At 42.7% G+C, this 23,909-nt stretch overlaps 1 protein-coding gene across 2 annotated transcripts; it reads right to left on the reverse strand.

The window, feature by feature from the left end:
- Window positions 1-1,754: 1,754 nt before the first annotated feature.
- On the reverse strand, window positions 1,755-22,726 carry TOP2A (DNA topoisomerase II alpha). 2 transcript variants are annotated; one of them, XM_086766964.1, is made up of 36 exons: window positions 22,637-22,726; window positions 22,123-22,269; window positions 21,876-21,966; window positions 21,340-21,403; window positions 20,683-20,828; window positions 20,211-20,308; window positions 19,685-19,897; window positions 19,307-19,480; window positions 18,991-19,092; window positions 18,356-18,493; window positions 18,039-18,177; window positions 17,594-17,751; window positions 17,325-17,450; window positions 16,751-16,861; window positions 16,552-16,657; window positions 15,737-15,846; window positions 14,904-14,996; window positions 14,318-14,432; window positions 13,911-14,032; window positions 13,177-13,325; window positions 12,230-12,461; window positions 11,966-12,100; window positions 11,641-11,841; window positions 10,885-11,080; window positions 9,518-9,609; window positions 9,435-9,443; window positions 8,804-8,938; window positions 8,617-8,700; window positions 7,802-7,999; window positions 6,755-6,860; window positions 6,316-6,456; window positions 5,722-5,872; window positions 5,537-5,598; window positions 5,089-5,214; window positions 3,796-4,022; window positions 1,755-3,502 (listed from the first exon to the last, which is right to left on the reverse strand). In XM_086766964.1, the coding sequence occupies exons 1-36, from the start codon at window positions 22,667-22,669 to the stop codon at window positions 3,353-3,355; spliced, it is 4,680 nt and encodes a 1,559-aa protein (XP_086623090.1). In that variant the 5' UTR covers window positions 22,670-22,726; the 3' UTR covers window positions 1,755-3,352. The 2 variants fall into 2 exon arrangements, with proteins under 2 accessions (XP_086623090.1, XP_086623089.1); XM_086766963.1 differs by lacking the exon at window positions 9,435-9,443.
- Window positions 22,727-23,909: the final 1,183 nt, after the last annotated feature.

Below are 23,909 nucleotides of genomic sequence, written 5' to 3' on the forward strand. Positions count from 1 at the left end.
ATTGCCTCCCTGCAGAGCCCAAGGCATTGGCTGCATTCATCTGTGCCATGAGAGCAGCCGGGCTCTGCCCTCAGGGCTCTGCCCATGGGATGCTCAGGCCTGACACCAGCCCTCCCTGCTCTGTGGGGCTGTTCCTGGGCTGTCAGGGGCATGGAAGGTCCTATGGACTATCCTGGGCTGCCCCCCCGTTCCGGCATGTGCTGACAGATGGAGCCATGCCAGCCAGTGGGATGCTCAGCAAGTGCTGTGGTGCTCGGCAATAAATCCTCTGTGGCATGGCCAGAGCTCCTGCCAGCCCCTGCTTGGCCAAGGTGACGGCCCATGGCCTTTGCCTGTGCCTCAGATTCCCTTTCTGACAATGGGAGCAGAGCCCTGGCTGACCTGGGTCAGCCTTGGGCCCTCCTTGTCCTTTGGGGACCATGGTGGGCTGGTGCCCAATGCCCCACAGCTCAGCTCCCCCTCCAGCAGTGCTTAGCATCCCCAATGTCCCGGTCAGGGAGATTTTGTGATGGAGAAAATCCTGGTGTAGACACTGTGGTGCATTTTTATGTGTGTGTGTGTGCGCTCATATGAGCACAGCTCTATGATTCTATATCTATTTTTGGGGTGATGCTGGGGTTACAGGAACAGCCACACAGCCAGCCTGGAGCAGCCCGCATGGTGCGGCCGTGGCCTCGCCGTTCGCTGTGTGAGTTGTGACAACTGATTCTCTGGTTGCACTTGCAACAAGGAGAGCCGTAAATAGCACAGCCCCTCGGTGGGGACGTGCCAGAGACACTCTCCAGAGCCCGACAGTGGAAAATCTGACAGCGCTTTCCACACTTGACTGGGTTCCAGCAAAGCACCTCTGTGGCACTGCTAGTGCCTGCACCTGATCACCACGCCATGGTTGGTGGCGGACAGGAGGCCCTCAGCTTTGCTAGTTGGTCTTGCAGTGACACAGCTCATGTGCCGTGAATGACCAGCCTGGGACATGGGGGGAGGCGAGTGTCACAGCTGGGTCCTGCTTGTCCCCCAGTGCCAGCCCAGGAGCCATTATCAGCTCCCTGGGCCCACCAGTGTGATGGCGGCCCTGTACCAACCCTGGGCTGTGCGTTTCAGCCGTGTGCATGATGCTCTGGGGGTGCTGAGCACCAGGTGTGGGGACATGGGCAGGGACCCCACACACTAAACCCCCAGTTCTTCCACAAGTGGCCAGAGCACAGCCTGCCACGCACCCCCCAGCAGACAGGCAGCCTGCTGCGGGCGAGACTCCAGTCAGGAGATATGGCTCAGCACAAACCCATCACTTGAGAATAAAACTCTCCCCCCGGCAGCGCTGAACACATCGGAAACTTCAGTCACCGCTCACCTGCGGCCGCCCCCGCCGGCTGCAGAAGCAGAACCTGGAGGTGCCACATGGGTGTTCACAGGAATTTGGAAATCTCAGCTGTGGAGCCAGCGGTTTTGCAAAGCCACGGTGTCAGCAGTGAGGAAGCAGCAGAGGAAGCAGTGCAGGCAGCACCTGAACCAGCTGCAGGCATTGCCTTGGGCAGGGTCCAGGGCTCCTGGGCAGCAAGCGCTGATCAACTTACTCCCACCCCGGAGCTGCTGCTGGGGCAGGCAGGACACCAATGGGGTTTTTGCAGTGCTTGGCAGCTCAGGGTGACCAGCTGAGGGACGCCACTTGAGCCGACCATCTCTGCAAAGCCTAAGGCTCCTACAGCTCCTTTCCATGGCTCCAGGCCCTGGGTGACCATCTACACGCAAGCCCTACCCACAGAGCAGAGCTTGTGTCCAGCTCTGCAATAATAATTTCCATAACAATGCCAAAATTGGGTAAATCAGCACTGTAAATAACCTCAGAAATAACGAGCATGGTTAGACAATGGGGATGACCCATTTAGACCAGTCTTGGCAGCAGAGGGCGGGAGCTGATGGTCTCTGCTCCTGAGAAAGTCAGGGCTTCATGTACTCACCATGAACAAAGATGACCCACAGCTCTGCAGAGCTGGCCCAAGGGAAAATTGAGGGAACAGGCAGATGAGGACTATTTTTTTTATTGAAGAAAGCTTGAGTAAAACACTTTTTTATTACGTAAATATTAAAAAAGACAAACTCAGGAAAAGAGGAAAAACACAGAAAATACTTACACAGACAGACAAGAAATATCCTCAGTGCACAGAAATGGCTCAGTGAAAAGAACACCACAACTGGACAAATGCTGCAGCCAAGTACTTTGAAGGGGAAGATGACACTTCCCTACTTTTGCTGAGGAACCCAAGCACTGGACCCCGGTGGCATGGAGGTGACAAACTGACCTTACCTCGCAGAGGACTGCGCTCAGGCGTGTGGAAGCTATTTGGGGAAGTTCTTTGTCCCCAGGAACAAACAGGCAGGAGAAGTGTCACGCTGCCAAGCAGCCGCTCTGCACAGCGGCCTTTTCTCGCACTGACTGTGGCAGCAGAGTTGCTCAGCACAGGGGAACCCACTGCTTTCCAACACACGCATTGGAATAACCTTGGCTTTCCCGCAAGTTCCCGAAGATCAAAGACCCTTGGATGGTGAATGTCCTGCTGCTGTCCTTCTCTCTTAAGAGGCCGTCTCACTCAGCTGGCACCGGAGAGACACTGTTTAGCTCTTTAACGGCACAAGGCATTGGCAGTCACAAGCATCTCTTACCTGAAGATGACCTCTGGGCCAAACTAGCTGAACACGGGGTTTCTTGGCAGCCAGACGGAAGATAAAACTGCCAACACTGAGCACAGTGTGGAGACAAGTCTGCACAAACCTCCATTACTAAATCTGAATTTAAAAAAACAGAGGCTAAAACTCAACATGGCAGAGGTTGAGCAACAGGGCTCTGCACAGATACAAAGATTGCAAAAGCTGAAGAAAACCACTAGCATGGAGTTCTAAATGCCTACACCTCACATGTTATGTTTCTACGGTCGTGGAGTTAAAAGCTCATATATTTTGTTATTTTTTAAGATATTTAAAGAGGGAGGTTGTGAGAGGGTATTTTAACAGATTTGCTATGTTCTAAAGTCTACTTTAATATTAAAATGACCACAAAGTGTCAAAATATTCCAGCTAGCTAATGGGTAACAAGGAAGTGCATCAGCACTAGCTGAGCACGTGGCTCCAATGTTCATAAGGGGGGGGTGCTCCTCTTTTAAACAAATCTAAGTTATTTAAAAACAAGAAAAATACAGCTGTATTCACTTGTAACAAACATTTTTGACTAACTTAAATTCAATTAAAATATTTCCTAGTCTGAAGTTTTGTTCTTTGGTGAAAGTTTGTCAAGGGCTCTGCTGAAGGCTGATTCATAGATTGACTCGGATCAGCAGTTTAAAATCTTAATAAAAATTCAAAACGTATCATCCTCATCGGACTCCTCCAAGTACCGGACAGGTTTTTTGAGACGTCCAGGCCTGGTACGGGGCACGGCTGCAACGGGGCTGTCTGCATGAGCAGTTGAATCAACAGTAAAGCTATCATCGTCTTCCAGCTTGGATTTCTGGAGGGAAAGAATAGTCAAGAAGTGAATCATGAATCTGAGCATAAGCAGGGAACACTCAATTAGCACAAAACGCACTGCTGTGTCATGACTAAGGTGGTTGTTCGGACTGATGAGACCAAACCAACAATCTGGGATATACTTATCGTGTGCCCGAGCCCCCTTCTCCCCCACACCCAGCAATAAAGACAGGTGTCGCAGAGGAGGTGCTACCTTTATCCCACTTTTTCTGCCAGAGTAACCGACACCACACTCTGTGGTACCCCCTTAGCTCCAACGGGTGGAGTACAAACCTTTGCTGCAACTGATTTGGAAGGCTTCGAGCCAAAATCTGACTCTGAATCCGAATCCACAGAGCTTGGCTGCCTTTTGGTAACTTTCCGCCCCTTGGTCTGATCAGGCTTCTTGGCGCCCGCTGCTCCAGCCACAGAATCCAGGGATCCCTCCTTCACCGCTGTCTTGCTGGATTTGGGTGCAGCCTTTTTCTTGGCTAGAATATCCATGATGGATGGCTGGTTATCTGAAACAGAGCTCTGCGTTTAAACCCTTGTTTTGCTGCCTCTCTTCTCATTCGCAGTTTGTGAATTACTTCCAACACAAATATGGCTCTGCTGTACTGTGAGGTCAGCACACAGGTCGTCTCACTTTGAAGCATGGTTTTCTAGAAAGATTGTTCTTTGCCAAGATTATGAGAAATGAGGTTGTTTATCTGCTTAGTTCCACTACATTTAAAGGATGAAATTAAAATGTATCCAAAGCAATTTACAGACTATTTGAGATTGAATAGTCCTGAACTCTCAAGGCTGTGTAAAGAATCTTACACCTTCAAAATGTGCACAGGGAAGGAACGACTTTACCATCTATATGAAACAGTTACTTGTGGAGTTCTTTCTTACCTATATTTTGACAATTTTTTAACAGCATCTTGAAGTATGTCTCCAAGTTAAGTTGAAATGAGCAGGCCATTTCCGAATTGTAACAGGCTTTCTCAATTTAGAAGTGGAAGAAACAGCTCTTTTGCTGTGAAGTTACATACTACTTTACTGCTGGAATCAAAAGCAGCTAGTGATGGAATATGCAAAACAGCTTTCAACGTTTGACAAAGACTCTGGGCAGTTAAGTTTAAAGAAACTGAGTCAAATGCCATAGATTTATGTGGCTGAGCTAGCACTAAATAGATCAAGCTACCCCAAAGAAGCTTTTCTTCTTCCTGAGAAGCAAGCTACCAAGTAGCTTTCTTCCCCAAAAGACGTGAAGTAGAACATTGACTGAAAGACACAAATTCCATTCGGATTGTTTCTGCCAAGTATTACATAGGAAGCATTCACTTTTCCTGTTCCCAAACTAAAATTCACTCCCTTCAAGCATGTCTGAGATGAACTAGTAAGTTCATCTTGTAAGAAGTTTGGAAACAAACTTCTTTAAAAATGACAACAACTAGGCAATCTTTGCCACAAACCTCAGATCTTTTCTGAAATGAGAATTCAAGTTATTGAGGCCCTAGAATGCCTAGCAAAATCACTCTGACTTGTTTCCCCACAGGAATAATAATTATCTAAAAATGATCTTACTGAATGTCGCCTTACCCTTAGTGGCACCAGCCTTCTTAGCTGCAAGAGGATTTTTAGATACGGCCTTACTGCGAGGCACAGAGACGGAAGGAGCTGCAGGAGCTTGACTCACATTTTCATTAGCAACGTCTTGGACTTGAACTGAATAAAGAGAGCAGAAGTTAAGTCTGAAATAGTAAAATTATCTACTATTTATCTGCTATAAAATTTAGAGCAGAAGGAAACAATTTTGATCCACTTTATAAAAAGAACAACTATTAAAACTAGATTAATCACAAATTCAAGTTAGAAACAGACAAAAAGTCTGGTGCACTGCAACCAGCTTGTACCCTAGCATTGAAGTTTCTTTGCAAGATCTTGTGACTAATGTCTGCCTTTTAGTACTAAGCACTGATCAGAACACCCAGTGCACTCTTGTGGGGTTTCAGGAAAATTAACAAGGTTTAGAAGGTCCGGTACTCACGAGGAAGAGTGCTTTGTGTTGGCTTTTGCTTGGGAGCTTTAGCTGCTTTTTCAATGGTTTCCCTAGAATACAAAACCCAAAGTGTTTTCTCAACTTATGATGCACTAAATAGGTGCACTGAAGAAAAAGAACATTAACAATAGAAGCACAACTCATTTCCAGAGACTTTGTGAAGAAATACTCACTTTGGAGCAGCTCTGGGCTTGGGAGCAGGTTTTAATTTTGAATTTGTATCCGATTCAGTGTTGCCTTCACTGTTGCACTGAAATTCAGACTCCTCATCTGAGCTGGAGAGATTTCCATCTGAGTCTGAACTGATTATGGTCTTGACTTTGGCTGATGAAATGACAACAGATGTATTATTATTTTACACATTTGGCAATATGCAGCTCAGTTTCTTTTTCAACATTTTAAGTGCAGTTATTAAAAAATAAAGATCTGAATAAAAACAAGCAGATATTGAGACTGCCAGTGAGAAGACTCCAAATTGCAAGTGTATTCTGGGCTCACTTACCAACAACACATTTGATTTGCCAAGACAGTTGTGTAATTAAAACCAACAACCTTATTTCTCTAGTTGCCCACTTCTGCTTTTCCTTGAAAAGTACTGTGAAAATCTGCTCAAATGGCAGAAACACTTAGTTGTTACATACAGTAAAATAAATAAGCCTCTTAAAAATGATTTCTGACCGAGATCTCAGACTCTGAGAGCTTTCTAAATAGTCTGTTCAATTTTTTCCTCCAGACTGCCCCTCTTCTGCATTTGTGTCGTCACTCACCTGCTGCTTGGCGAACCACTCTCTCTCTTTGAGGAGGCGCTTCAAAATCAGACTCCGAGTCAGACCCTGAGTCAGACCAAGGGTTTCGTTTCTTCATTTTCTTTAATGGCTTAAATGGTAGAGTGGCCTGTTTCTTAGCGCCTGAAAAATATTGTGAAGCACGATGAAACGGCAAACTTCCATGTGTACTTCAGGCTCAGCAGTTCAAACTCAACTTAGAAACACATCACTGAATTCAGAGGATTCTGGGTAAGCATCGAAGAGAAATAGTAATCCATCCCTCTTGACTGTTTTCCAGGATCACTTTCTCTCTTACCTAGTTTTTCCAAAAATGCTGATCCTAGATTTTACTCATCACCTCCAGGAAGAGGTCAGATAACCAAATTTACAACCTTTCCCCTCACTTTCCATTGATGGAATAACACATAAAAGCATTTACCTCGTTCAGTGTTAAACTTCTGCACTAATCTCTGCTTAAGGCCTGATGGCTCTTTGTCTCCTGATGTGTTTTCTTCTTGATTCTCATCAAATTCATTTTTTTCACTCTGAAGATACAAGCAGATGTCAAATATCTGTCAGCTCACACAATTAGAAGAGGCACACAGAGTAATGTAGAAAGGAGCTCTTATTTTAGATGTATGAAAGTTAGTGATACCAGGAATCTGAGTTTGTGAAACAAACTGCGTGTAAAATTGATTACAGCCAAGTAAATCACACATGATATGTCCCCAGATCAGGTGACTTAAAAACAGAAAATCCAACATTAACAAAAACAGGAACTTTGTTCCCACTCCTGAGAGCCCTTTGGTACTGCCTTTGTGTGCTGATGCTATTGCTCTAGGGTGTGTTGAGGATGCAGATTTGAACAGGGTGGGTTAAAAACAACAGTGCAAGTTATTTGGAAAAACTGTTAGATGGAACCATCTGTAGGAAAGGAGTGATATGTCTGGCTTACAGGTCAAAACAGGTGAGATATTACAATTATCTATGTTGCAAATGGCTGAACGGCATAATTTCAAATAGCCCTATAAAAAGTTAAATCTTCTTTATCTCCTTGATATTGAGAACAATAATGGCATTAAGTAGCTGAAAGCATTACTGGAAATCCAAAGGCTGTTGTAGAGAAGTGAATTTACTAGTTGTACTTTGTGCTTGCTAGAGGATTTATAAAATCCCCAAGGCACCTAGAACAACCTTACTTGCATCTGCCTTTTTATTTCTGTGCTACCAACCCATCTCTGACATTGTGATATATGCTTTTGCCAAAAGATTTCCCTCTAAGCTATCTCCTGATATGTCAGCAAATCTGTTCTCCTTTAGATTGAGAAACATTCATTTCCAGCATTTCCCATGTCCTCAGATTCTGTCACCCTCCCTAAATAGCTGCTTCATCAGGACAAGTTCAGCTAACAAGAGCTTGCATTTTTTAGGACTGTATTGAAGAGGATGAGAAGAAAGATTAAGCATTTGGAATGTTCCTTTTTACCTTTATTTTCCTTTTAGTTCTCTTCTCTGCCTCTGCCTTCATCTCTGAAGTTATTTGAGGAACAACCCTTATGCCATGAGGTGATGGCATTACTTCTGACACTTGTGTCTTCTTCACCTTCATTTTCCCTCCTTTCACCTTTAAAGGTTTACCAACAAACCCTGCCATCTCATCCTGAATTTGCTTGGCTTCCACTGCCTGCAGAGGTGAGAATAAAATAACACAACCGTGAGAATACAAAAGAAACAATGTACTGCTGAAAGAAACACCATCATACTTGCTGATACATTTCCTACCATCAGTTTAAATGAAACTTCTCACTCTGCTACAGATTTGCACATTTTTAAGCAATGATTTAATCCAGAGCTATAGTTTGGTTACCTGAGGAGTAAGAAGAGACTCAGGCAGTGACCATGTGTGATGGTGGCACAGATACCTATCCACAATTTGGACTCCGTTCAGAAAAGTCCAGCTCCTCCCTCACCTTTTCAGTGTCCAAAAAGCCCTTTGATTTACATCTCCTCAGACTGTATCCTAGTACTGGCTTTCTGACAAGCACTCCTAAAACTCCTCTTCACTACTCAGACTGGTAATTGACCACCTTCCAATGGCCAGCTTGGTGGTTTGACTCCCTGGCCCAGGGCAGTGCTACTCCTAGCCAAGCTAGGAAGGTGAAGAAATCTTTCATTCTCTCAATGAGTGCAAGACACCGGAGTTCTCGTTTTCAGTTTCCTTGTTATGACAAAAAAAGTCAATAAAGAGCTCATGGATAAGACTACAAGGGAGTCAGTCATCTGCACTGAACACTGACATACATCAAGTTCTTCAACAAAGACAGCAAGGTCTTCCTTCCACAGATCAGAGGGACTCTTGCACTTAAGGTTTTCCAGCTCCTTTTCCTAAAGGGAATCACAGTTGGTAATGATTAGTCATATATTTTAATCCACCATTAAAAAAAAATGTTATATAAGAATGCTTTTGTAAGAAAAGGAAGGAACATACTTTGTTATCTCTCTGCTTACAGAGCTCATCTTTCTTCTCTTTAGTCAGATACCAAAGGGGCATGTTCAGTAGATAGTTGAAGTCTGGTCCAGTAGCTGCAGCTGATTCTTTGTCACTCTCCTCCTCCTCTTCTTCCTGAATGTGGATTTAAAACAAACATTGTCAACAAATATATGGACATACAAGGGTAGGGGTATTGATTAGACTTGGACTGCATCACAGGTACTCCATGTCCTTATGGTGTCCTAGACTCCTCTGGAGATGAAGTTAGACTTCTTAAAGCCTCAGCTGCTGTCGCATAGAGGAATCCATCTGCAAAAACAATTCTCCAAATCTCTTTTGCTCTACTCTGTTTGGCCTCTCTGCTTGCTAGTTCAGATTCTCTCCTCAGGCTACTTAAAACTGTCAACTTCCTCATGGCTCTTCTACAACCGTATCCCACAGGCATAAGGAAATCCTTAAGGAAGAGCAGAAATTGCTGTGGCAGGAGGACTTGATCTGCCAGACTCAAACCTGAATGACTAGGTCTTAGTGTCTTCTGAACTACAGATTGAATTTTCGCTTGTCTTAAGTTTCCTATCACAGACATACTAGACACGCAAGTTCTTGAATCCTAGAAATTGAAAAGCACCTCGGGCTTCTTCCTACGAATTATGAAGCTTCAGAGATAGGGGCCAGTTTGGATCTATTTAGAGAGGATGACTGAAGCATTACCTTGTTTTGCGATTCCTTCCAAACCTTCACTGGATCAGATTCATACCCTCTCTGGATAAGAACTTGAATCAACTCTTTCTTGGGTTTGTTTTCTGTAAACAGATATTTCAAATTGTCAGTTAGTGACTACTACCAGTCACTGCAGGGAAAGACAGATGAGCTTTACGTTTTGCATGGTTCTAGCAGCTCAGCATCCTATCGGACTCTAAAATAGCTCTTCCTCATCAGAGGCGCAACACGTGGAAGAGCCTGAAATAACAGCTAAATAGTTCCTACTTAGCAGGTGATTTGTCAGATCAGCATTGCATTTTTCTTCTTCATTTTCATATATGCATTTCCCCTGCCCTAGGTAGCTTTTGAACTTGGAAAAAAAGGTTTGATGGGATCAAAAAGCTTTCTACAATAATAAGCGGGCAGATGGAGGAAGAAAATCCTGATAGCACTCAAAGGCTTTGGTATAGCTTGTGGTATCACTAGATATCACCCGGGAAATTCATGCTGTAAGTGTCCCAACCAATGGAAATGCTTCAGCTGGACTTTGTTCCTTTTTAAGATATCAGGAGCAATCAACCATGAGACACAAATAAAAAGGAAACCAGCTTTGTCAGCCTTGGAACTGCTTATTAGCAAAAAGTCCAAGAAAATGCTTTTCAACTGAATTATTTCTCTTCCTGAGTCAAGTCAAACAGACACAGGCTGTTGGGATTATTGGGTTGCCTTCAGACACAAACCACAAAGCATCTTATGACACTTTGTCTAGCTGCATCCTCCATGAATGCAAGTGAAATACAGACTGCCTTTTAGACTGAGGTGGAAAAGTTGATTGAAAAAATTGAATGCTAGGAACAAAGATTTGTTTCTTTTTCTAGCTCATGATTCTCAGATGCTGCTAAATTATATCTTCTAAGTTTGAAACCCCAGTTCACTGAGGACATAATTTGGAAAATTTTTGCAGAGGTTCTCAAAGATAACATAGAAGACATACGGGTTCTTAAGAAGTATGCATCTGAGCAGGAAACATTCCACCTTTCTAGCCCCCACCAGTACATAACTCTTTTTCCTACTGAGTCAGAAGCAGTTAGGAATTATTGCTAAAATATTTTTTTAAAATTCCACTCTCAAAATAGCAAACACACAGTAGGAAAGCTGGATGAATATCCCGTTTTAATGAATATGTGCATAATGCTTTATAGACTAAGGATACTCTGTAAAGTGTTTTCCTCTTGTATGTTACTGGAACAGAAAGATAAGCTCTGGTGTAGTTTGTTAAGAGCCAGTCCAGGGCTGAGGGGGTGCTGACAGTACTCAAGGGAGCACCTAGTTCTTCTCCCAGTTTCATAAACCAAGTAACTAAGCACAATGCGTACCGATCACAATTTTGCCATCTATTTTCTCCAGGATGAAACGAGCCTGGTTGCTCAGTTTCGCAGACTCGGCACTTAGCATTCCAATAAGCCATTCTTTTCTCAAGCTGTAGTATCGGAGCCTGAGTTCAAAGAACTCTTTAAGAATATCCTGGGGAGAGTCGTACTTCTTGAGGAAGCCGACATGGTCAAAAAGAACCTAGATGAAAGAACACAGGTGTTGTGATCATAAAATTGATTTCCAAACCAGCTGAAAATTACCTGTAACACAAGTGTGATAGTACAATTGAATTATTAGCCAACAAATTATAAAACCTTAGCATTGTTTTAGAAATTACTTCAGTTTGCAAGCACAGCAGAGACAATTTTAGAATTTGAGAGTTCTTGAAAACACATAGTAGGGTTGTTACTTGAACCTTAAGGCTATCTATAGGACAAACCTCTTGCATCAAGCTTCACATATTGTCAGAATTCATTCAATGGTGGTGGTGTTGTCACAACAAAGGTCTCTGTGAACTGTGTGATTTCAGATCACTTTGACTCCTTCAGGCAAAACCATACCACTCTGGGCCCATTCCCAAGCCAGTCTTTTGACCTTTTGAAAGTATATTTAGAAAGCTGTTTAAAAACCAGTAACAGGATAAAAATCAAAGTGAATAGGTTGCTGCAAAAGAGTATTTGTTACATGCAGCAACTGCAGTTGTCCATACAGCCTTTGAGTTAAACCAAGACCTTTCTTTGGCAAAATCTATTACATACCATGGAGTTGCATGTTAAATTTGTTTGAAGTTTGAAGACTTTATGCAGCCCCACTGCTTTAGCTTCAGCTAGTTTTTCTTCAGTCATCTTCACTATAAACTTCACTGTTGTGTCTGTGTGATATTCTTTATAGTCTGTGATTAGTGGGGGTGTCTTCTCCGTCCCATTCAACATTGGCTCCAGAACTTGCTCTTTATAAGTCTGAGAAAAAAATCCAAGTCAGACCCATGTTTTCCATGGAGATGAAAAGCTCCAAAACCCACTCATCACATTTTGCTTTCCAGGGCAAACTATATATTGCTAGGGCAAATTCACCGTTTATTACCTGTGTCCATGTTCTGACAGGCAGCTCAGTGATCTCAATGGTTGTAGAATCAAGGATAGACACTTCACCACTTATCACATACTGATTAGGTCCCAGCTCATCTATTGTGCCTTTGAAATTCTTGTAACTAGGAAGCTAAACACAAAAGAACACTCAGTTCAGCTTTGTGTTGGTGCTTCCATTTTTAAGCACTTGCATGAAATGCTCCAATATGTGTCGAATAAACTAACAAGTGAGATATTGTTTTTTAAATACATTATTTACCATTGGCAATGGCTCTTCTCCATCCATCAGACGACGGATGTTATTCACAACTTCCCTGATATCAAAGTTGGGGATCTTACAGGACCAGCCAGTACCAATCCCTTCTGCCCCATTTATCAGCACCATTGGAATGATAGGCATATACCATTCTGGCTCCACACGTTGATTGTCATCATAAAGGAACCTCAGGATATTGTCATCCATTGGTGGGAACAGCAACCGTGCTAGTGGGCTAGAATGGAAAAAAAGAATTTCAGCCCAAATTCTTGTTACAGAACAGTGACCACCATGAAAAAAAGAATCCCCAGAAAACAAACAAAACACATAAGTCAAGTTTATTCCTATCAGCCAACCTTAGCCATACAGCCTGGGTGTCTACACTTGGAATCTAGGCTTCTAGAGCAACACTTGAAACAGAGATGCATCTTCAGCAATCTCACAAACCTCTATAGGTCCCACTGACTATATGGGACTCTAAGCTCACACTTTTAAGTATGTCTACTAGATGTTTAATGTCTGGGAAGACTCCAGTTCTCTGCATACCTTGCTTTAGTACAACCATACTTGTATTCAAGTAACAGATTTGATCAAGTCCAACCTGAATGACTACTAGGCCACAGAGACTACAGTGCTGTACTTTCAGATATAGAACTTCACTCTCTCAACTCAAGCTCATTTTTTATTATCCTACCCAAATTTCTCCCTTTGTTTTTGCTCCCATTTCCGTATTCTCTGCTATGCCTTTCTGTTCTCTGGGATGATAACCAAGTTTACATATCTGAATCTAGGAGCCAAATCTCACTTCAATTGTTGCTACTCTGAGTATGCAAGTGATCCAAAGCTTTAAAGGGAAAAACTAAATTCCTTTTTCCATTTAAAAGGCTGCCAAATTGAGTCCTGTAACATGCTAAGAATATTTAAGAAGGTAAGAAATCTTTCATGCTAACCTGAGCATTGTAAAGATGTATCGAGGGCTTGCAGAGTCTTTCCCACCATGCAGCCTTGTGCCAAACTGACCAATAGGCTGCAGCAAGTTGAGGTTGTTACTGCCCACAAAGTTCTGAGCTAAGTTAATAATAGTCATCATCAGCGACGCCTGCAATAAAGGAAGGTTCAAAGCTAAAAATGCAGAATTCTTCACTGAATGGACAAAGTTGAAGACAAATTTCACAGCAAGAACAGTATTGATACAGAGGACAAACTTAACTAATAAAACACTAGAGGAAGCTCTCACTGAAAGTGCATTCCAGGACCCTTCAGTCTGGATGGCTAGATATATTCCAGTGACCCATGATATATTGCTATCTACCTGTTCTTGAAATCTCCAATGAAAGATTCTGTCAGACTCACAGGGGAAACTTGTTTTAGTGCTTAACCTCTCCTTACCAAGGTAGAAATGCTATTAACATCTGCCTGAATCTATTACAAATAAAGCAGGTTTTTCCTGTTCTCATTTTGAATGAAATATACTCCCATAAAGTCTAGGTAGGACAGGCAGACTGACCAATCTTAGATTAAATTAATATTGAAGTATTAATAGCAGATATAAAGCCGCTTTGCTTTGGCTTTTATATTCAAGCATCTAATTCTGCTTTAGAGGCATCTTAACTGTCAAGTCAACAGAAGAGCTTTTTTGCATTTCATTTAAAAAGTGTTTTGCACAGCCAGGCCAGGTTCTTACTTCACCATGATGGTATGAGGACATCTCGGCTACAGAACCAGCCAGTTGAGCAACCTTCACTTCCCGCTTATCGTTTCGTTTGAAACACGTGAAAAGAACTTTTCTTTGACCTGGCTTCAAACCTGTATAAAAAAGACAAGACCTTGCGATTAGAATGCACAATGTGTTTCACTTCACTTCACTTCTGCTCTCTAGAGAACTACTTATACACCTAAAGATTCTGCACCCAGAGAGTCAGGTACTTGCAATAACATACTACAAAAAGGACAAGACATTTAATCCAAAGACTGAAAAACTTGGACGGCAGAAAGTGGACTGAAAACCCTGAAAACTCAGCATGTTACCCTGACATACAAACACCCATTTATTAAGTTCTGGGGAATGGACTGTGTCTTGAAGTGACTTACCATCAACCAGTGATGGGATTGATCTTTCATTATCTGAGTTTGAGAACAGCACTAACTCCTTGTTGATGAAGTCGTTGTATGTCAGGTAATTAGTATTTTTCCCATATAGGTATTCCTAAGAAAAACAAGTGCAAGATTTCCTTAATTTTAACAAGGTCTAATCTGTTTTTTAGCTCATACTTGGCTAGTTTTCACTAAAATGGAAGCTCCTTGTAAGACTAGCTAAACACAGCACAAGTGCTGACATTCTTAGCATCGCAAACTGAAACATCGCTTCCCATGATGCAGGCCCATTTTTTGAGAAATAAAGTCTTCATATAGTCCTGCTCAAGTTGTCAGTTCCCTATTAATAAAGTAATTTGAAAGAGTTAAAAATGAATTGACTGTTGGACAACTGACAATGAGACTGCCCTGATAAGATGAGAGAATAAGTTGTTCTGCAAAATGCTGAAATGTTTTAACTGTCCCGTAATCTGATGACTGACTCACTAACTCTGTGTGTGGCTCTAGCATGCCAGAATGAAGCTGAGAACAGCCCCAGGGAGAGAGAGGAAAACAGTTTCCTTCATATGCATAAACCTTTTACCTCTGGCAGACCATGCAGCTTCCGTTGTCTTCTATCCTCCATGAAATTAGTCAGCCACTCCTTTCGCTCTTCTACCTTCTTTTTGCTAAAGGCCTGTATATTACAAAATTAAAAGTGACTCAATTCTAGGACATTCTGTGGTGTGCTCTACAGGACTGCTTGAGAAAAAGAAAGCATACGGGAATTGTGTACCCAGGAGAATAACATGCTAAATAGGTTGACTTAATAGTCTAAGAAATGCAATAGAAGGTTCTAGTAGCTAAATACATTAAGAGCATAATGGTAGTAGATAGTTAGGTTTAAATGTATGGGTTTTTAACATAATAACATAAAACTAAAATAGATTTCCCTATTAATTAATATTTTGGGGGGAAACTTGGTTTTTTTTTGCATTGCCTAATAGCTGAGAATACTTAAGAGTCAATGTCTACTGAAGGTGCAGAAGCTCACAGACGTGAGGACTGTTTTAATCCACTGGTGAACCATTTTGCAAGAAGAAAATCTGGGAGAGAAAGGGGAGGTGTGACTTGTAGAAAATTGAAGCAGAACATGCAGAAAAATGTTAAAAGAATATTTACTATTGTGTCTGAAAATGTCAACTGGTTCGATTGGTCGATTAGTTTGTTCTGAGCTATATTTAAAAACTATCATTAAAAGGGTACTCTCGGCCTGAGGTCCATGGACAGATTTGCTTCTACTGGTTAGACTAAAACCGTAGCCTTGGTAACAAAGAGATTGTCTCAAGCCCAAAGGCCTCAAAGAGCATTTTAAGAGAAAACACACAGCACTCTAAGCAGTAGAATACCAAAGGTAGTAAGTCAGCAATTAGTTACCAGGGTGATCGCAGCATCATCTTCAGGACCAGAATATCTGAAGCCAATTCGATGTTTAGCCATATCTGCAAAGTACTCTTTAGCCTCCTTCGATGTGCTGGTACCCAGACCTGCAGAGACAATACTAATTAATCCTAATAACTTCTTGCTTAAATTAAGTTGCAGTTTGAAGAAATATTTTTGCTATGCCTAGTTTCTGTGATGCATCATATAAATGTACAGCACAAAGGTGACTTACTGAAAACTCAAGTTACTTTAAAATGAGATGTAAGGTATCACAAAAGTCACAAGAATTACAGATAAATGAGCAGTTGCATGTTGTACTTTCGGATTTTCTCTGTAACTCCTGTAGAGATCTGAAATGATTAACTGCAAAGTGGAAATGATTCCTCATCATCCAGCCACTGTTCTGCAGTTGGCAACTTTTTTATTGGTATTAAGCAATTTTGGAGTAAGTACTTAGCTTACAGTGCTAACAGTACACAAGGACTGTACTGTGGAAAATAGCACATAAAACTGAGCACAATTACTTAACAGGGCTAAAAGAATGGTTACCTACAATATTGTGGTTCCATTTTGAGATTTTTTTTGTTGATATTTTATCCAGTTAGAGGCTATTGTTTCTTTACTTTTGTATTTTATGATGGGTTTTTCTTTTTAATATATATTTTATTTGTAACCAGAATATCTTACGAGAAAAAAGACTTGGAGGTCACCCAGTCCAAACCCTTTGTGTAAAAGCAAGGCTAACTGAACTTAATAATGAATGCTCTTATTTGGATGATTTAATTTCTCACATTAAGTTTTCTACAAACCTTTATAGTACTTGATTTTCCATGAATTGTAGTTCTGTGTACTGTTTTTCCATTCTTCAAATTCAGGAATGCTGTAGAACGCAATTTCTTCTTTGTTTTTAGAGGCCTACAATGAACAAATATTTTAACTGTGAAAGGGGAGGCAGATATGAACCAATGGATCCTTACTCACTCTCCTTACCGTCTACCCAACTCTTACCTTTATGATAGGAGTAATAAATTCCTCCAAAAAGTTGTGTCTTAGAAGAGATGGCCAGTTGTGATGGATGAAGTTAATTAGCAAACCTTTGATATGTGATCCATCTTGATCCTGATTTAAAAAGAAAAAAACCCAAAACCCAAACTCACTATATTTAATCAGGAACATGATGGAAGTGACAATTGTTACCACCTTAAGTGGTTCTATAATTCCAGCTAACTGACCCTATTAACTTTCTCTTCTAAAAAGGTGACTATGTGTTGTTTAACTACTGAAAATTAAAAGAAACAGAAAAGGCACATTCTTGGTGAAAAAAGGTATCAAGTACTGGTCAGGAACCTTGAATCAGCAGACTGGAAAGACAGTATTTAGCTATTTGGTGATGCTATTCCCCCCACTACTTTATCTGTTTTGTGACATTATGATCCATTAAAATATAGAATGATAAAAAGAAACAAATACAGGTAATTAGGTACAACAATGGCAGTGGGAGAAAGGTAGTATTTTCTTCTTTCCTCTGTAGTCAAGTGTTGTTTTTTTTCCTCTCCCAGTTCTCAATTTTAGTGACCCTAACCTGATCTGTCATAATCATAATCTTTCCATAGCGAAGACTCTTTAAAGATTCTTGATCTTCATAGTTCTTTTTGTATTGTAAACCCACAATCTTGATGATGTTGTTGATTTCAGCATTTTCCATAATCTAGAAAAGATCACACAGAATAAAAACTTGTCTTTCAGACTTAGCTCAAAAAAAAAAGTCTAAAAGTATGCATAAGTATACCATTGTCTGAGCTTTATCTTGTCAGTGGGTTTTTTTGCTGTTTAGAAACTTTTCCAACTAACCTGCTTATGAGAAGCTTCTCTGACATTGAGTATTTTCCCACGAAGGGGAAATACTCCATATTTGTCTCTACCAACCACTCCTAGACCAGAGACAGCCAGTGTTTTGGCTGAATCTCCCTCAGTCAGGATAAGTGTACAATCTAAAGAATTCTTGCTGCCTAAAAAAAAAAAAAATAAAAAAAATAAAAAATTGTTAAGTCAGTTTTTTAATTAAGAAGTGAAATCAAAGGCTGCATACTCACAAGTTGAAAGAAAATAAATATCTTCTAACACATACAGGTTTTGTTGCACTGTACATAGTAAATGGGACTGTAAATGGGGATAAACTGTAACTACAGGTTTTCTTACTATCTTTAGGAAACAACTCTTGCATTTGGCTAACAAACAAGTTTTAACTGTTTCTGAATTAAGGATGTTTTTTGAATGAAGGATGTAGAACACTTACCAGCATCGTTGGCATCATCCAGTTTAGGAACACCCTTAATCTTAGTGTGTTTCACAGCTGAACATTTCTTATTCAGTTGGCTCTGAGCTTTAAATTTTACCCAGTTTAGGATACTTTCAACAATGCCACAGCCAATTGCCTGCAATACAAAATAATAACTTCAAACAGTTGTGGGAAAAGTCTTAACAATGACAGAATTTTAAGTTATATACTTTTTCTCTAGTTCATGACACTACTTCGAAATTATGTATTTGCCACATTAAACATAAGATCCAGTTTTAAAGATATCTTGATTGTCTATGTATATCAATACTTACACCCTTAATAAATTTTTCACTCAGTTTACAGGTTGAGCCAAAGTTCTTTGCCTGCAGAGTCATGTTCTCCTTAGTCTGAGAGTCAAAGGTTGGGTTTTCAATTAAGGAATTCACAAAAATCCACATGTGATTCTTCACCTATAGATAAATACAACAAGCACCACACATTATACAGGCTCATCTCAGTAACAGCAGTGCATTCTGACATTTGCCTATCAGAATCACACAGTGAGGAAAAACTCATTTATCACTGTATAGTTTTGAATTTTCCTAGATGTCTTGAAAGAATTTAGGACAGTGAATTAAATTCATGAACAATGCTATATGATTGGGGATGTCAAGGAATCAGCAGCTCTCAGTCTAAATAGGTATTATCTAACAGATTTTGACTTTTACTGCATCCACACTGACTTACAGTGTTCTGATTACAAAAGACATCAGCTAAACAAAGAGAAGAGATTGTTTGTTGGTTTAAACTGGACAACATGAGACTTCTATAATTAGCAATTTTATATATATTATCTGTAAAATGGAAATATGTATTATTAATTAATGTCGTAGTGCTTTAAGCTGTAGTTACAATTTGCAATGATGCTAGAGTTGTGTTTCCCATTGGGGAAACTCTGATGTTGTACCTGAAAAGGCTTCACTCCAACTCCGTTTTTGTTCTTCTTTTTCACAACATCAATGAGTTTAGTCACAAGCTGGTCAGCTACATAATCAACATGCCTGCCACCCTAAGGGAAAATGAGACCAAAGACCTAGTGGTGATTCCATTGGAGAAAAAAAAAAAAAAAGAAAAAGTATGCATATCTATTTAAAACTTTAAGTACAGTCTTTGCAACATGAAGGAACTAAGTATTTTTCACTAACGTACATGCTTCTGAAAACAGCTAAGAATATTAACCGTGAAGAATATGGCATTAGCTTGACTAAATAAAATAGAGTTACCTTTGTAGTGGCAATGCTGTTGACAAAGCTAACTTGCTGGAAGCCTTTTTCACTTAAAGTCAAACACACTTCCCACCGAGGATTTACTTCCTCATGGATAACTTTAAGTGCATTACCAGTTTCATCTACTTTGTCCTTTAGATAGAGGTCCACATAACTGCGGAATCCTTTCACCTGCATGCAGATGAAAGCAGACAATTCGTTTACAACAGTTCCTATAAATACTTAATTCATATCCTCCGAAAAGTGGGTAGCGAAATCATTCGTGCAAATTTTCCCTTCAGTATGTGTAATGACGTAAATTGCTTCAACAAAATCTTACTGTTTAAATGGTGTGAGAAATACAGATATTACTGTTTATTTTGAGTGCTCACTTACAGGCAGCTTCTGTCCATTCAGGAAAACTTTGACATCCTTTGTGGATCCAGCAATATCATATGCTCTTCGGGACATTAGTGCTACAATGTCTTTATCAAGAATTGTCATTTTGAATTTTGACAGATCAGGTTGGAAAGTGACACACGTGTAATCTTCTCCATCAAAGTATTTCAGTTTCATTTCACCAGCCTTTCCCATGTTGTCTGTCCAGGTCTGACAAAAGGAGGTTTTGTGAGTTGCACATCTAACACACATACAAGCAACTAGCTTATTTTTTAAAAGCAGTAATCTGATTTATAATATTTTCAAATTAAAAAAAACCAACTGGTTAAAAACTAGATTCTGATTATGTCTGCTGATTTCATTATTCATTTGAATTATATTTTGTGGTACAGTAACTGTGGGTCAAATTTATTCTAATCATGGTGCACTGAATGCAAGTTGTGCCTAGATTATTGGAACAAAAACTTAGGGTCTAATTTGAAAATCTCAAGTATAACCTTACTGAAATGAGAAGTGTTCATACCTGCTTGAATAACTTTTTGTATTCGCGACATGCAGTTTCCACAGTAAATTTTTTGCTAAATATGTTGCACAGTTTGGCTCCGTAACCATTTCGCCCACCTGGAATTAGAAGGAAAACAGACTTGTGTTATTATCTTTGTTCAAAACCATCTAAAAGATTTTCAGAATAACAGGAGTTCAGGCACTTCAGTGTAATCAAAGAACAATTCTCAATAAGCAACAATACCCTACAAACTCAGTATGAGCCTGCAAACCCATATTTAATTGGGCTTAGCGTTCATTAGCGTTCAAATGCTACATGTTTGCACTGTTAGTAGTACAAAATAGAGCATGGAGTCTTCTCTCTGATGGACTCAGACAGCCCTTTTCATGTTGCATCAACGACCCCTTCCCCCCAACTTTAGTTCAGTTCACACGTTTAAACCAACAAGGCTGCTCAAAAATATTAGCGCGTATTTGAGTATCTTCCCTACCTGTGACTTTCTTTTCATTGTCATCATAGTTGCTGGATGTTAGCAGCTGTCCAAAGATAAGAGCAGGCACATAGACCTTCTCTACTTTGTGTTCAACAACTGGAATACCTTTCCCGTTGTTCCATACACTGATTGTGTTATTCTCTCTAGGGGGAAAAAAAAAAAAAAAAAGTATGTTTTTAAGGCTGCAAATGACTGAGCTATGAAGCAAATGTTATACAAAAGCTCTGGGGAATGGCCACCGTTTCATCAAGGGCAAATCTCTGTTCAGCAAGTGCAGAAACACCCAGCAGAGGGAGGACAAGTCAACAAAAAAATCCTCAGATCTGCAGATACCGTCTATGAAATGGATCACCACACATAAAAATCCTCTATCTATGCTCTATGACAGAATTAAAAGGTTGAGAGGAAGAAAAGAGAAAAATAGCCACAATGGAAAACAACAATAAAAAAGGAGTTGTTTCACCAGTCAGTGAACCAAGGGACTAAACAAAGAAAAGCATTTTTACAACTGATAAATTACATTTGGTCTAACTTGGATCGGTTGCATCACAGAGCTCTCCAATGCCACACCAGCTTAGCAGAGCAGCATATGAGGGAGAAAATCTAATGCACTTGAGTTGGGAAGGCAAGGAACAAAAATGAAATAAAACTTACACATCAATTGTAATTTTAATGCAGGACATGCTTTTATCCCTCTGCTTGTTGTCTGCAGCATTGACTAGAATGGAAAGATTATTGTTATTATATTACATTCTCAATCGAGATCAAACTACTAACTAGCAAGCGTCTTCAGTAGAATGAATGCAAAAATTCAATACAATGCCACTAATAATCATCCTGGTATGCAAATATTTTGCAAGTTACAAAGACGAGTACTACGAGTTAACATAAAAGGGAGAATTTGAGGCCAAATGAAATCAATTTTGCAATACAGTGTGCCATCATTCCATGATTGGCTTACTGTTAAATAGTGCTAACGGAAGGACATTGGTATCCAGTATTTCCAAGCACAATCAGTGATGTACTTTGTGAACACCATCCATGAAATTATACAGTATACATTACTTGGCCAATAGTGTGAGTAGATACAAGTACACTTGAGAAGTCTGTACACTTAGTTCTAGTTTTTCAGACTTCCAGCACCCATTAATAACTCATCAATCATTGACTCAATGGACAGGTCACCTTACCTAGAATCTCATCAAAGATTTTGTACAAGCCAGGCACATAGGTCACATCTCTGCAGTTGAGGCCCACGTCTTCATCATAAACCCACATTTGCTGAAAAGAAGGTGAGAAACACGTAAGTCCCTGGGTACTGTGCTGTTGGTTTGTAAAGCAGATGTTGTGTGCGTTATGAGCAGATGTTAATGACTCCTCGCCTGCACCGAAGGAGTTCAGGCGGCCTCGCCCCGCGGCCCTCCCTCTCCCCCGCACCTGGGTGACCAGCTCCACGGAGCCGATGTAGGTGTCGGGCCGGAGCAGGATGTGCTCCAGCTGCGTCTTCTTCTGGTAGATGTGCTCCACAGAGAACTGCTTCTTGGGGCCATCGCCCTTGGGCAGCTGGGCGTTCTCGTTCGCGGGCTGCTCGGGGTGGGGGAAAGAGACAGCGGCAGTGAGGGGCAGCGGGACCCGGGGGGCTGAGCGGGAGTGGGGGCGGAGGGGATCGAGTCGGGCGGGAGCGTTGGAGTGGGCCCGGGCGGCGGGGGACCCCGACACGGTAGCAAGGGAGAGGGGGAGGATGCCGGGAGGGGCCCGAGGAGGACGCGGATGGGGGAAAATCTCGGGGGAACGAGGGATCTGAGGAGACCGGGGGATCTGGGGGAAGAGGCCGCAGGGGGGCCCGGAGGGAGCCGAGGGAGACCCGGGGCGCCGAGAGGGGCGGTGGCGGGGGATACCCGAAGCCCCGCGGTGCGTGGGGCGCGAGAGGGTGGCGGGGCACCGCACGCACTCGGAGGGGCGCCGGGGACTCCTGAAGCTCCATGGCGGCGGCACACGCTGCTAAGCAGAGGCGATGGCGGCCACAACAGCCCGGCGCGTTTCAAACCTCCGTTCAGCCCGCCGAAACCCTCCGCCAATCCCCGCCCGCGGGCCCCCAGCGCGGCACCAATCGCAGCTGGGGGCAGGGACACTAGTCGCGCTCCTCCCCTTCCTCTGGCCAGTCACAAGGCGCTCCGCGCATTCAAACCAGCCACTCAGAAGGACAGTTGCGGGACGGACAGCGATATCGACCAGTAGATGAGCGAGGGGGGTGGGCGCTGTGCCGCGGGGCCGTACGCTTGCCCGGTTGCCGGTGGCGGTGTGGAGTGCTGGGAAGCGTGGGGCCGGCCGCGGGGCCAGGGTGGGCCACGCTGGGCAGGCCCTGGGGACGTGCTGAGGTCCACCAGACAGGCCCTGGGGGCCCACTGGGCTGGCCCTCATGTCGCACTGGGGTATACTGGGCAGGCCCTGGGGACGTGCTGAGGTCCACCAGACAGGCCCTGGGGGCCCACTGGGCTGGCCCTCATGTCGCACTGGGGTATACTGGGCAGGCCCTGGGGACGTGCTGAGGTCCACCAGACAGGCCCTGGGGGCCCACTGGGCTGGCCCTCATGTCGCACTGGGGTATACTGGGCAGGCCCTGGGGACGTGCTGAGGTCCACCAGACAGGCCCTGGGGGCCCACTGGGCTGGCCCTCATGTCGCACTGGGGTATACTGGGCAGGCCCTGGGGACCCACTGGGACACACTGGGCAGGGTCCAGGGACACAGTGGGGATGCCGGGGCACAGCACTGCCCTTCAGCAGCAGCGTGCCCCTGTTCGCCCACCCCAGAGCCGCTCACCCGGGGGCTGCCGCTGGTGCAGGCAGAGGCCCAGCCCTCTCCGCTGCTGCCCAAACCTCTGCCCGGAGAGCCGTGGGGCCGGCTTCTGCTGTGTGCTGCTTCCATCCACTGTTGCTGCTCTGGGAGGGGGAAAGCTCGCTGCCTGCAGCCCACCAGAGGCAAATCCTGCCGCCCGCGTTCTGGGAGAGGCCGGTCTGTTGACACAGCGCCCGGTGATGCTGACATTCCTGGAAATGGAATCCTGTGGAATCCCCCCCGCCCCACCTGTGCTGATCCCAATGGAACCAAAGCCCATGTGTGGTTCCAGACCCTCTCCCCATTCCTCAGGCTGGTCACAGCGTGCCTGCCCTGTGCTCCTTGCTGCAGCAGGCAATGTTCTGGGTAGGGCCCCCCGCTGTAACC

The sequence above is a fragment of the Chlamydotis macqueenii genome, chromosome 25, assembly GCF_036417535.1.
Source record: "Chlamydotis macqueenii isolate bChlMac1 chromosome 25, bChlMac1.mat, whole genome shotgun sequence".
Taxonomy (NCBI): Eukaryota; Metazoa; Chordata; class Aves; order Otidiformes; family Otididae; genus Chlamydotis; species Chlamydotis macqueenii.